The following is a 12,942-nucleotide window of genomic DNA, read 5'->3' on the forward strand; positions in this document are numbered from 1 at the left end:
GCTGGGTTTGCAACATGCCTAATCTCTGCGTGTGCAGACTCAGAGGAGCCAGCTGAGAGGGACCACTGCCAGCAGCGTGGAGTCCTCCGTGAGGCCTGCTGACCACCCCTCCCCCAAGCCCCTCACTGGGCAAACGGGTCCACAGCAGGCCGCGGAAACAGTTGCTGGACCTTCCACTGGTTGCAGGCTTTACAGCGCCCGCTGAGATGGGCCCAGTGAAGGACACCAACCTGTGGTGTTCTCTCTCTCTTCCCAAATGGACGGCCTGCCACACGCCATCCTCTCCCTCCCCCACCCCACTCCCACGGCCTCCGCTCCAGACACAGAAGGGACTTGTAATGCACCTCAGTCACGCAAGTGAGGCTCGGTTTTGGTCCACCAGGCGGCTGGACTCCTCTAAGAATGGAAAGAACTTAATCGTGCACTGAATAAATCAGTGTCAAATAACGAGTGCTCTGTAACCCATCACGTTTCCCTTTTTGCCGTAGCTGCCAGGAGGCTCAGAACCGAATGCGCAGCTGGATCGCTGGCCATCTTATGATAGATTCTTGGTAGAACCGGCCTCAGTCGTTCTCCATGAAATCTGTGTCCTGTTTGAGTATGTGTTTGTGTTATAAATCATCACGATTCTTTTCCCTGATGAAGGTGGGATGTAAATGAAAAGTAAGACATCCCAGGAAATGGCTAGAAGACCTCTCTACTTGGAGAGACAAATGAATGTTTTCCTCAGAGGGGATAGTTTTCCATTCAAGATGCAGGAAAATGTCTGCATGTCTCTTCCTCCCCACCCCCATGCCTGCTTTCCTCTCTTCTCTCCCTCTTCCCCTCCATCCTTGATTCTCTTACTATTTCCTTTTCCCTCCTTCCCCACCCCCTTTCTGGCCTGTCTTCCCCCCATCCCCCCTCTCTCTTCTTCCTGCTCACCCTTTGCCTCTGGGTGGCCAGTTAAATACTAATACCCTTTACAAACGCGTAGCACTTGGCCCCTCCCAAGGTCTTGCCCCAGCCTTTCTCTCATTCATTCCTTATGGGGATAACCTGGCAATTATGATGATTTCCATTTTACCAAGGAAGACGCCAAGGCCTGGTGCGTTTAAGTGATGTTCCCATGCTCACCGCATACACCTATGACTTCCTATCAGGTTCGGGTCCAGGACTCAGGAGTCCAATTCCATTCCTACTCTCCACTGTACCTACCTCACTGCCTCTCAACGCCAGCCTCACCCATCGGACCACCCACCTTGCCTAGCAGAGATCACTGAGGGAGCACCCCAAAGAGACGAGGATTCAAGACAATAACCCACCCGCCCTGTCTTCGCTTCTCAGATCTCTTTCAGAGTTGAGATTCTCCAGGGGGCCAGCAGGACACATGAGAGGGGGCTGGTGAATCGCGACATGGGTCGCCGGTCGTTAATTCCTTTGGCAAATACTGAGAATACGCTATGTGCTGGGCAAGGCTGAGGCCAGGATAAGGCAAGCCAGGCACCCAGGGCGCCAGATTCAAGGACACGCTCATTTTCAGATGCCGTTCCTGCAAGTGCATGATCCTGAGGGTGGGTGCCTCCTTAAAGTTTATGCCTTAGCGCATTGCTGGTCTTTCCCTAGCTCTTCCCTGGTGCCAGACACGGTGATGAGTGCTGGCAATTCACTGGAGAGCAAAAGTGCCTGCCTGTGTGGAACTTACCATCTGTTAGTGGGAATGAAGTATTAATTAAATAATGCTGCTGGCAAAAGACTGTTCCAAGGGTGACAAGTGCCCTAAGGAAAAGAACATGAAGCTGGAGAGGGTATTAAGTCGGTGAGGGGGCGACAGTGAGGGCTGAAGGATGGGTAGGAGTTTTCCAGGTGTCCGGCAAGCGGAGGACCCAAGTTCACAGGGTGGAGGTGGCATACAGGTGGGGCTGGCGGAGGACGGAAGGGCCGGAGCAGGAGAAATGCAAAACGGTCCCAAGCAGTCTGTTTCTAATAGAGGGCCAGACTCTGCAAATGATTGACTTAAACAACAACAACAACAACAACCCAACCCAATAGAGGGAATTCAAAGCCACCCCTTAATGAGGTCAGTCAATACCCCCCTTCCCCATCAGCTTTCTTCATGTGCAGATAACGCAGGGACTGCGCCTGGCCCCCTCCAAACTCATCTTTGTCCATTTCATACAGCAACGTCTGGGACGGAATCTAACACGGGCCACATTTTCCAGGGGAACAAATGGGCACACAGGGGAGTTGGATAACCTGCTGTCTCAGTCTATTCAGGCTGTCATAACACAATGCCATAGACGGGGTGGCCTAAAGCACCAGACATTTATTTCTCGGGTTCGGAGGCTGAGAGGTCCAAAATCAAGGTGCAAGCCGATCAGGTTCCTAGGGAGAATTCTCTTCCTGGTTTGCACACTGGTGCCTTCTCACTGTCGTCACCTGGTGGAGAGAGAGAGAGAGAGAGAGAGAGAGAGAGAGAGAGAGAGCGCACTCTGGTGTCTCTCCCTCTTCTTATAAGGGTACCAGCCCTATTAGATTCGGGTTCCACCCTTAGGACCTCATTTAACCTTTATCATCTCGCAGGCCCAGTCTCCAAAGTCATGTGAAAGGCCATGGCATCAACCCATGAATTGGGGTAGGGGAGCATACAAACTTTCAGTCCCTTACACCTGCCCAGGGTCACGTAGCCAGTCAGCGGGACTTGAACACAGGCAGTGCCCCTATGAGGACCCAGGCGTCTAACCACCAGACTTCACTACCCCGCGGTGTGTTGTGTGTGAATATCGCCCATCCGAGTGAGAAGTGCTCCTCAGGGCAGAAGTGCTCAGTGAACCTTTACCAATCCATAGGACCTTATCCTTCTGGAAGAGGCTGGGCAGAGGCCTGAAACATAACGCTTGGATCTGGGGGTTCTCCTGTTTCCCAGTTAACTCAGCAGGCCCCAGGCTCCAGTCTAGATTCCATCAGGAATGGGCCGGGCGACCTTGGGCAAGTCCCTTGGCATCTTCCCGCCCTAGGTTCCTGCCTCAGCGACCCTCAACCCCTGCCCCCTGACGGGTGGCTGAGGGCCCGCCACCAGGCATGGAGCCCCCCCCCGCCCCCCCCTCCCCCGCAGGCGCCGGGTCCCCACCCTAGGCCGCGCAGGTGGGGAAGGGGCGGCGTGCAGGGATCTGTGTCGCTCGGTTCGCCGCAGGCCGCGCCGCAGCCGCGCGGAGTCCGCGGCGGCCGCAGGGAAGGCGCGCGGGGGGCCGCCCGCGCCGGTCGCCCACCCGCTTCGCTCGCCCGCCACCTCCGCTCCCGGCCACCGCGGACGCCCGCCCGGCGTCCCCCAGCCCGCCGGGCGCTGCACCCCCTGCCGGGCGGGCCCCCGGCCGCCGCCCCTCCCGGGCGCCCGCTGCCTCCCGCTCCCCGCGCGCCCCCCTCCCGGCCGCCAGCCAACTGCGTGCCCCCGGGGCCGGCAAGAAGCCACATGCCCCCGCAAGGAATGCCGGGCCTGGCGGGCGGGGGGCGGCGCTGGGCAGGGCCGGGCCGGGCAGGGCAGGGAGCTCCCCGCCGGGAAGGTTGGTGAGAGGGAGAGAGCGGCCCGCGCCCTCCCCGGCCCCCCCGCGCCGCCCCTGCGCCCGGCCGCGGGACCTCACACTTTCCCCGCCGGACACGCGGGCGGGACGCCGCGCGGGGCCGCGGCGGCGGGCGGGGGTGGGGGGCGGCCTGGGGGCCGGGACGGGGCGGCTCGGCCCGCCCGGGCAGCCCCCGCCCCCTCGGCGCGCCCCCCCCCCCCCCCGGCCCCGCCGGCTCTGGAGGAGGGGGCAGGCCGTCGTGTTTCCCCGCACCCCTCCCAGCAGCCGCCGGCTTTGGGGCCCCGGTGGGGAGCAGGGGGCTGATTAGCGGAGGAGCAGGGGTGTGGCCAGCGGGGCCCCGGGTAGTGAGTCACACACGCCGCTTGCCCAGTCCCGGGCCGCGAGCGCGGTCCCAGCCTGAGCCGCGCACCGCCCTGGCCCGAAGAGTGTCCCCGGGCTTGGCATGAGGACCCAGGGGTGCCGAGGGAGGGGCTGAAGCCCGGCGCGGTGGTGGAGGAGGGCGGTAAGCGGCGGGCTGGGGCGACTTCCCTGGAGAGAGCGGGTGGGGCTCGGAGTCAGGGCTGGCTCGCCGGCCCACACCGGGACCCCCAGGCCCCGCCTGTACCTGCTCTGAGCTGGCAAAGCGGGCCCGGCTGCATTCCCTGGCAGCCTCTGGGTGAGGGGCTGCACAGCCAGGCGCTGGCGGCCCGGTTCATCCTCCAGCCCCACTTGGCCCCAGCTGGACTTGAGTCGATCCCTCCCCAGCCCCCCAGTGCAGACTTTTGTGCGGAGGCTCCTTCCTGTGGATTCCCCATACCCTCTGCCCCTTGGCCTTGGGGTCCGGGCTGCGCTCTCCAGTCCTGCCCCCTGGCCTGAGCTGCCCCTCGTCCTCTGACCCCATGGGGCTGGTGGCTCCAGTCTTCCCCAGGACCAGCCCGGGATAGAAATGGCATTTCCTCTTGGCCGAGCTACAGCTGTTTTTGTTGTCTGTGTTCTCCAGCGCTTCCTCTGGGGATGGCAGGGAGGGTAACCAGACTCCACGGGACCCCCCGCTTGCCCTCTGTGACACTCACCCTTCTTCCCCTGTCTCTTTGATCTTCTTCCTGTGCTGGTCCCGCCTTCGCGTCCCCAGGACAGAATGACTGAGAACATGAAGGAGTGCCTGGCGCAGACCAAGGCGGCCGTGGGGGATATGGTGACCGTGGTGAAGACAGAGGTCTGCTCCCCACTCCGCGACCAGGAGTATGGCCAGCCCTGGTGAGGCCCTGGTGTGGGGACAGGAGAGGGAGAAGTGGGGAGTCGTTGGGCTGGGTTGGTTGGAGGCCCTGGGGAAGAGTTCCCACTCCTGGCCCACCTTCCTGAGCCTGCTCTGGGCCGCTCCTTGGAGCAGAGGGGAGAGCGCAGGCTCTAGAAGGCACGCAAGCAGGGACCCTAGAAGGCCTGGCTGGGTCCAGGTCTCGGATCCTACCTTTTCGCTGTCCCTGCACTGAGTGGGCGGCCTGGCTGGGGTTCCTCGGCCCATCCCGCATGCCCGTGGCCTCCTGGCCAGGGCCACGGCTTCTCCGCCCCCCAGCCTCCCGCTCTCTGATGGCTTCTTTGCTTTCTCCACTGGCCCCTGGTCTGGCCAGCTCTAGGAGACCAGACCCCTCGTCCATGGAAGTGGAGCCCAAGAAACTGAAGGGGAAGCGTGAGCTCATCATGCCCAAAAGCTTCCAGCAAGTGGACTTCTGGTGTAAGTGGAGCTCGAGGCTGTTCCTGGGTTGCTCCTCCCTCCCCCCCGGACTCCCACCCTCCACCCCAGCTCTGCTTAGGGAGTTTGCAGCCGCAACTGACCAGAGGCGTTCGCCTGTCACGTATCAGACACGGGTCCCGGATTCAGTTTAGCCTCACCATTAACCACTGAGGTGGCTGTTATGGGTCCCATTTTCCAGGTGAAGACCCCAGGGCTTGGTGAGGGTTAAGCACCCTGCCTGGGGTCCCACAGGCCACAGAGGCATGGTTGCAGTTCAAACCCAGACCCATCTGACTCCAAAGCTGTGCTTGAAACTTGATACAAAGGGAGCTACTGGCTTCCTTCGCACTGGCAGGCGTGTCCTTTGAGCCCCCGGGGAGGGGAATGGGTTATTACCGCTGAAGACTCTGGGGCCTGTGGCTGGCTGGGGCGGAGCCAGGGCCGGGACTCCCGAGTCCCCTGCGGTGGGCTTTTCACGGCCCTGTGCCGTCCTCAGGGTGGGCTTCCCATCAGCCCCTCAGCCTCTGCCATGGAGGTCCTGCCTCCCTGCAGCAACTGAGGCTCTCTTCGCTCTTTCCGTCCCTTCAGTCTGCGAGTCCTGCCAGGAGTACTTTGTGGATGAGTGTCCGAACCACGGTCCCCCAGTGTTTGTGTCCGACACGCCGGTGCCCGTGGGCATCCCAGACAGGGCTGCCCTCACCATCCCACAGGGCATGGAGGTGGTCAAGGAAGCCAGTGGGGAGAATGACGTGCGATGCATAAATGAGGTCATCCCCAAGGGTCACATCTTCGGCCCCTATGAGGGGCAGATCTCCACCCAGGACAAATCGGCTGGCTTCTTCTCGTGGCTGGTGAGTGTCCCCTGGGCTGTGCAGTGGGAGAGGGTGCTAATGAACATGGAAGGAAGCCAGCAGGGGGAGCCATACGCTGGCCCAGCCAGGCCCAAGAGCTTTTTTTCTGCCATCACTCCGGGATGCGTGCATGATGGATCTTGCTACCCCCTGGCCCTGGCTGAGTGGTTGTGCTCCTTGGTGGCCGAGGGCCATGCCAAGGAGCCCGTCAGGCGGTAGTCCGCAGAATCAGTGGTAGGGCTCTAGGGAGCCCATGGGACCAGCCAGCCGGAGAGAATTCAGGGTGATTTTCTCATGATTCTTCATGTGTGGGTCTGGTAGACCGTTCTGTGAAATGGACCAAGGGTTCACCTCAAGCCCTCCTCCGGAGCGGGTGACTTGGGTCTGGGGGCTGTGGGAATGCAGAGCACGACATTCAGCTGAAAAAGCAGTGATGCCAGGGGCTGGACCGGGTGCCCGAGGCAACGTGGTCCCTGCCCTCGGGGAGTGGACGGTCTGGCGGGGGAGGGACAGGGATTGAACAGGTACGGGCACACGTGATCATTGCTACTGAAGGAGGGAAGATGAGACATTCTAGTTTCAGAGGGAGACGGTGGAGTTCATGGTGCTGATGGATTTGGGGCCTGGAGCCCAAGTTCATTACGCCAGCCAGCTTTGCTATTTCCTATCTGGTGTGACCTCGGATGAATCATTTCACTTCTCTGTGCCTGTCCTGTAACAGAATAATCACAGTTGACGGTGCGACACGATGGGTCAATACTATAGAGTTCTTAGGGCCGCGCCTGCCTTTAGGAAGCATGCAGTGAATATCAGCTATTATTATTGTTGTTGTTGTTGGCCTACTCGAGGGGTTTGGGCGGGATTTCCTCTAGCTTGAGACTTGAAGCATGAGTAGTAGTTAGTGGAAGGGGGGTGGGAGGATGCTGTATTCACACAGGTCGGCTGAGCGAGAGACGCATCTGGCAGGTCCGTGTGGCGACAGCGATGAGCCTGACAGGCAGAGTGGCAGGAAATCAGCAGGAGAGGGAGTCAGGGGCCAGATCACCCTACATTTCATAAGCCAGGGTAAGCGCATGCTCCTTCTGCGGGCCATGGGAACCTCTGAAGATTGTCGGGCAGAGGCGTTACGGAATGGTTAGGTCAGGTGGCAGAACGCAGAATCAGGATGGGTACGGGCGCCTTGCTGGGGAGGGGGGGGGGTTTCAGGTCAGAAAAGATGCTGGTTTCAACTTAGGTGCTACAGGCAGGCACATTTGAGAGAGACTTAGGAGGGAGAATCAAGATCTGAAGTGGAAGGGATTATTAGGGACACCTCTCAAGCATCCAGCTTGAGCAGAGTTGGAGGAAGGTGGGACCGGTAGAGAAGAGCAGGCTAGGGAGTAGGAAGATCGATTATCAGTCATGAAATAAACCGTTCCTGTGGGTCTCGTTTGTGCTAAGCCCTGAACTGGCCTCAGGGATACAGTGATGGGCCAGATCAGACACCAGTTCTGCCCTCCTAGAGCTTATTGTGGGGAAGCCGGAATGAATCAAATAATAAGGCAAATAAATGTAAAATAATGGCTCAGGTGAGGAAGAGGCAGTGAGGCTAGGAGAGAAGGGAACAACCAGAGGAAGTGATGTGGCCAGAGGTCAAGGAAGGCTTCCTGATAGTTGAGCTGTGACTGAAGAAAGAGAATGCCCACCAGATGAACAGGACAGCATGTGCAAAGGCCCTGTGGCGGGCGAGAGTATGGCATGTTTGCGCAACTAGGTCATTGTGCCCGGAGTGGAGCGAACACAGGGGCCTGGAGGGGGAGACGGTCTTGGATGTATAGGGCCCGCTGAGCCAAATTGGGACTTTTGTTCTTTATTTTAAGAACAATGAGAAGTTTATTTATGTTTTGAAAGGGTGACTTTGGCTGCAGGCTGGAGAACAGATTGGGAGCAGGGGGCATGGGTCAAGAATGGATCATTGTCTGAGTCGGGGATGGTGGAGGCTTGGGTTAGGGTGGGGCAGCAACATGAAGAAAGGGTGAACTCGTTTGTGAACTATTTCGGAGATGAGCGGGGTTGACTTGGAAGTTGATTGATTGGCCTAAGTAAGTGAGAGGGAATTGGCGAAAACGAGCCCTTCAGTGTCCTGGTCTCAGCAGGTCGGGAAGGTGTCCGTCTCTGAGAACTGGAATATAGGCGGGACCTGGGTGGAGGGCAAGAGGCAGTTTTAGACTCAATGACTTTGGAGTGACATCAAGGCACCCAGTGGCCATGGCGACTAGGCAGTTAGCAATACGGGTTCGGAGCTTGGAAAGGAGATTCGGAGATGTCACTTCACGAACCACCTGCACACAGGTATCAGCGGGGCTGGGAGTGCGGAGGGCCGCCCCCAAGGAGAACCGATGGACGAGAGGCGGAGAGGGCCTAGAATGAGCTTTGAGGAACTTCGGTGGTTCAGCCGTCCAGAAGGGGAACACGATCCTTGCAAGGGAGACTGAGGAAGTGCACCCTGAGAGGCGGGAAGGCCAGAACGGTCAACAGGGTCAAGTGTTTCTGAGAAGCCAGGCAAGAGAAGGACTTGAAATGGTCCACTGGGCTTAGTGCCAGGGAAGTCACCGGCCACTTTAGCAAGACCTGGTACTCCAAGACCGAGGTTCCCGACCCGGGGCGGTTTGCTCCCTTCCTCCCTGCCCTCCCCCCACCCCCCATCCGGGGGACATTTGGTAACGTCTGGACACATTTTGGGCCGTCACAGCTTGGGATGGGGGCTATGCTCCTGGCATCTAGAAGGTAGGGGTCAGGGGTGCTGCTAAACCTTTCGTAATGCAGAAGACAGCCTCCTACAACAAAGAGCGATCTGGTCTCGGGGGTCCAGAGTGCTGTGGTGGAGAAGCCCCGTCAGAGCACCACCCGAAGGGAACCTTGGGAGAAGCCGGGTAACCAGCATAGGCACTTCTTAGAAGCTTGATTAGAGATAAGACAAGTGGAAGAGAGACAGGAGATACGAGGGTTGGCTGCCGGCAGGCACGGGGGGCGGGGGACTTTGTTAAGAGAGAGACGTGAATGTCTTTGAAAACCCTGGTGGGAGGGTCCCACTGAAGAGACGGTTGAATATCGAGCAGAGGTGAGGCGTGATGGACAAGCTCTCCTATCTCCCGAGAACGTTCAGATGGAGACGTTGCATATGGAGGGGCGATGGGTCAACATGTCTTCTGTCACTGGAGGGGTACCCTAGAGGCTCGGAGCAGACGGAGGGAAGTGAGCATGGTAGGCCAAATAATGGCACCCTCAAGATGGCCGCATCCTCATCCCCGGATCCTGTATGGATGTCATCTTAGAGGCCAAAAGGGACTTTCCAGGCGTAATTCAATTAAGGCGCTTGAGGTGGGGAGATTATCTTGGTTTATCGGGGTGGGCCTCGTGGAATTACAAGCATTTTTATGGGAGGGAGGCAGGAGAGTCAGAGTCAGAAAGACAAGATTGGAAGATGTTATCCTGCTGGCCTTGAAGATAGAAGAAGGAGCCAGGAGCCAAGGGACTGCATGCAGACAGCTTCTAGAAGCTAACAAAAGGCAAGGAAGTAGATTCTTCCCTCAAGCCTCCAGAAGGAACTCAGCCCGCTGCCGACACCTCGATCTTAGGACTTGTGACCTCTGGAACCGTGAGATAATAAACGTGTGGTGTTCGAGAACCACCGTGTCGTGGCAGTTTGTTAAGCAGCGCTAGGAACTGAGTGCAGTGTCTGGGGGACATCTGCTAACACGTGCGGAGCTGTGGAGAGAGCTGGCCTGAGACGGGAGAGCGGCGAAGGTGAGTTCGGGGGGCGGGGGGGGGGGCGGTGAGTCGAGCCGGAGATGCCCGTGAGGTGCTCAGGTGAGCCATCCTGGGGCGCACCGACGCACATGGGTCAGCCGAGGACAGAGGCCTAGGTGTAGGGGACACCAAGCGTGTAAACGGACGCGGCTGAGGCCCCGGGAAGGGACAGGCGGCGGGGGACAGGGCTGCAGGGAAGTGTGAGGCCTGAGAGCCGCTGTGTTCGGGCAGCACGGGGGTCTTCGTGTCCTGGGCGCAGGCAGTTTCACGGCAGAAGCCACGCTGCTGGGGCCCAAGGCGTGAGTGGGAAGTGAGGAGACGGAGCCAGCAAGGGGGGCTGGCTTGTTTTCAGAGGTCTGGCCGCCTGTGAGCCACGATGGTGTGCCAGCTGTGTGCCACATTCGTCCTCACAGCAGGTTGCTGCCGTTCCGGCCCAGATGAGGGAACCCGGGACCCAAGAGGTCATTAAGTAGGCAACCCCAGCTCCCACAGCCCACGCATGGTACGCGGCGGGTTCCTTCAAAGGTAGCGCCTTTCCGCGATGCCAGGCTCTAAGTAGCTCCTCCGTGGGGACACGTGGCTGAGAAGGGAGCACTCAGGAGCTCTGGGGGCAACAGAAACGCATGAGGTTTGCCGCCTGTTCTCATGGAGCCTGGGGTCCGGCTACCAGAAGCAGGGACTAAGGTGGATGGGAGGGGAGGAGGCCTATGTCCAGCCGAGTAATACCGAGGCAGAGCATCGTTAGCGATGGTGCTACCACAGAAAGCTATAGGGCCGGGGAGAAGGGGAGCTGGTTTTGACTGGGCAGATCGGAGAGGGGTCTTGAAGGATGGGTAGAAGTTCAGCAGAGGAGAAAATCTAGGGCCATGCCCAGGGAAGGGCTGTCAGGGCCCCCACCTCCCACCATGAGAAGCTGCACTTTGGGACAGCCCGGCTGGGCAAGCTTAGCGTCTCTAAAGGAGGCAGCTTGCCCGGGTTTGTGGCCTGGCCTGGGTCTAGGGTGTGGAGAAAAGGGGGAAGAAGAGGCAGCCCTGGAGTTTGCGGGCTTGTCTTAGAGCAGCTCTAGCAGTCAGGAGTGGGCGTGGCCTGCAGCGCAGGGACCAGGGGCCGGCAGTGTTGCTCCCTTGGATGTTCCTAAGGCCTGGGAGCCGCGAGCTGTGGCATATGGATGGGTGCGGGAGGGAGTGGTTGGAGGCCGCGGGGCCATGCGGAGGCTTTGTGACCCAGTGAGGTGAGAGGTGTCGAAGGCTTGGAGGGAACAGATGTGCAAAATGGCTCAAGAAAGCAGGACCTGTGTGTGTGTGTGTGTGTGTGTGTGTGTGTGTGTGTGTGTGTCCTCAGTCGGGGCCTCAGTCAGGGAAAAGCCGGAGTGAGAAACAACTGCCAGCTCAGTTGGTGGGTTGGTTGAACGGAGGGAGGGCGGAAAAGTGGGGTGAACCACAGCACTGATTTTGGACCAGGATCTGGAAGCCCCCACATCCTAAATAAACCGCATTCATTTGTCAAATCCTGTCTCAAAGCCGTACTTGATGTCCTTTCTTGACCTCCTGCCCGCCTTCAGAAGCTCTGGCCCTCATCCAACACAACGCATTTCCGTCCACGACTCCTCAGTGTGTGCAGTGTATTCTGGTAGAAGTAACGATGGGGCTCGTGATGAGCGTGGCTGTTTGCGTTTCTTGAGCACCTATGACGTTTCTGGGCCTGTGCTCAGCACTTTACAGCAGACCTCATTTGATGCTAACGTTACCCCTTGTGAAGTGGGTATTCTACCCATTGTACCAACTGAGAAAACTGAGGCCTGGAGAGGAGAAGTTCTCCTGCACAAAACTCAACAGCTGGTGAGCGGCTGAGCTGGGCTTCCAAGCCAGTAGTCTGGGCTCCGGAACCCACCCTCTTGTTCTTCCACCTGGCCCTTCTCCGCCTTCCTTATCTCACCTGTTCCTACCTGCTGGCCTTGGTTGACTTTCTTCTTCTCATCCTTTCTGCCCAGCACTGGTTCCCTCTCCTTCTCCCCTCAACACGGAGGAAAGCTGGTCCCACTGTGCCCCGTGTGGGGACAGGGCCTGCATTCAGATGGACCCAACGTTCATTTCCACTTTGCATCTCTCCATGGCCCGGCCTCCTCTGCAGGAGTCTTGCCATCACTTCTGGCCGTTTGGGAAAGAACTGCCCTCGTCCTCTGCTTTCTCATCTCACTGGAGACGAGAAACTCCATAAATCATTGCCAGGGTTTCCAGGCTGCCCTCAGACACCGAAGGCCGGAGACGATGCTGCACGCGTGAGGTGTTTGGGAGTGCCGTGCAGCCGTGTGGTTTGGTAAAAGGCCGAAGAAAGAGGAAGCCAGCACAGCGTTTTTATTTACATTTTTCACTTAGAGCCAGTCTTGTTCCAGAAGGGATTTAAGGTAGCCTAGCAGGATACATAAAATATACCATTATAGCATGTTAAAACTGGGAGAGACAGAAGAAAGAAAAACAAGGGTGGAGACCCTCGGCGGAGCCAGGAAGGAGGCTAAAAATGCATACCACAATGACCCGTATATGCACTTTTAGCTGTATGGGGTCCGAATCTGGCAGCCGCTGGGAAAAGGCAAGCCTGGTCTGCTACCAGGGCATTCTTTCCATGTCGTGAACAGTCCCCAGATAGTTCCTGGGGAGGTCCCCCTTCTGGGTACTGATACTGGACGGCAGGTTTCCTGGCGGCCCTTAAAGAGAGGACACTGTTTGGTGACATTGCTCACCTACTGTCATGCAGCCTTTCCACCTGCCAGACCCCTACTGGACTGGCTGGGTGGGGGGGGGGGAGCAGAGGTGAAAGGGTATTTCAAGTGTTTTCCGTTTTGAGTTCCATCATAAAATGGAGAGTTATTTTGAAACTTGAAATTGGACGTGCAAAAGCTCGTGACACAGCCTCCAAAACAGAATCCGAAAAGCCCTGAGTGATGGGGACAGATGGAAGCGTTAGCAGGCGGTTGCAGTGCCTCGAGATGTCAGCGGGAGCAGGCAGGTGTTACCAAGTTTAGGGGAGCTCAGAG

At 58.4% G+C, this 12,942-nt stretch overlaps 1 protein-coding gene across 3 annotated transcripts in view; it reads left to right on the forward strand.

The window, feature by feature from the left end:
* The first annotated feature begins 3,971 nt into the window (after positions 1 to 3,971).
* The window catches only part of PRDM11 (PR/SET domain 11), a 48,209-nt gene continuing 39,238 nt past the window's right edge, over positions 3,972 to 12,942 (forward strand). For all 3 annotated transcript variants that reach the window (XM_030331664.1, XM_030331667.1, XM_036064302.1), the window contains exons 1-4: positions 3,972 to 4,059; positions 4,669 to 4,793; positions 5,165 to 5,268; positions 5,857 to 6,119. In XM_030331664.1, coding sequence (XP_030187524.1) covers positions 4,675 to 4,793; positions 5,165 to 5,268; positions 5,857 to 6,119 — 486 coding nt within the window. In that variant the 5' untranslated portion in view covers positions 3,972 to 4,059; positions 4,669 to 4,674. The remainder of the gene's footprint in view (positions 4,060 to 4,668; positions 4,794 to 5,164; positions 5,269 to 5,856; positions 6,120 to 12,942) is intronic.

The sequence above is a fragment of the Lynx canadensis genome, chromosome D1 (genome assembly GCF_007474595.2).
Source record: "Lynx canadensis isolate LIC74 chromosome D1, mLynCan4.pri.v2, whole genome shotgun sequence".
NCBI lineage: Eukaryota > Metazoa > Chordata > Mammalia > Carnivora > Felidae > Lynx > Lynx canadensis.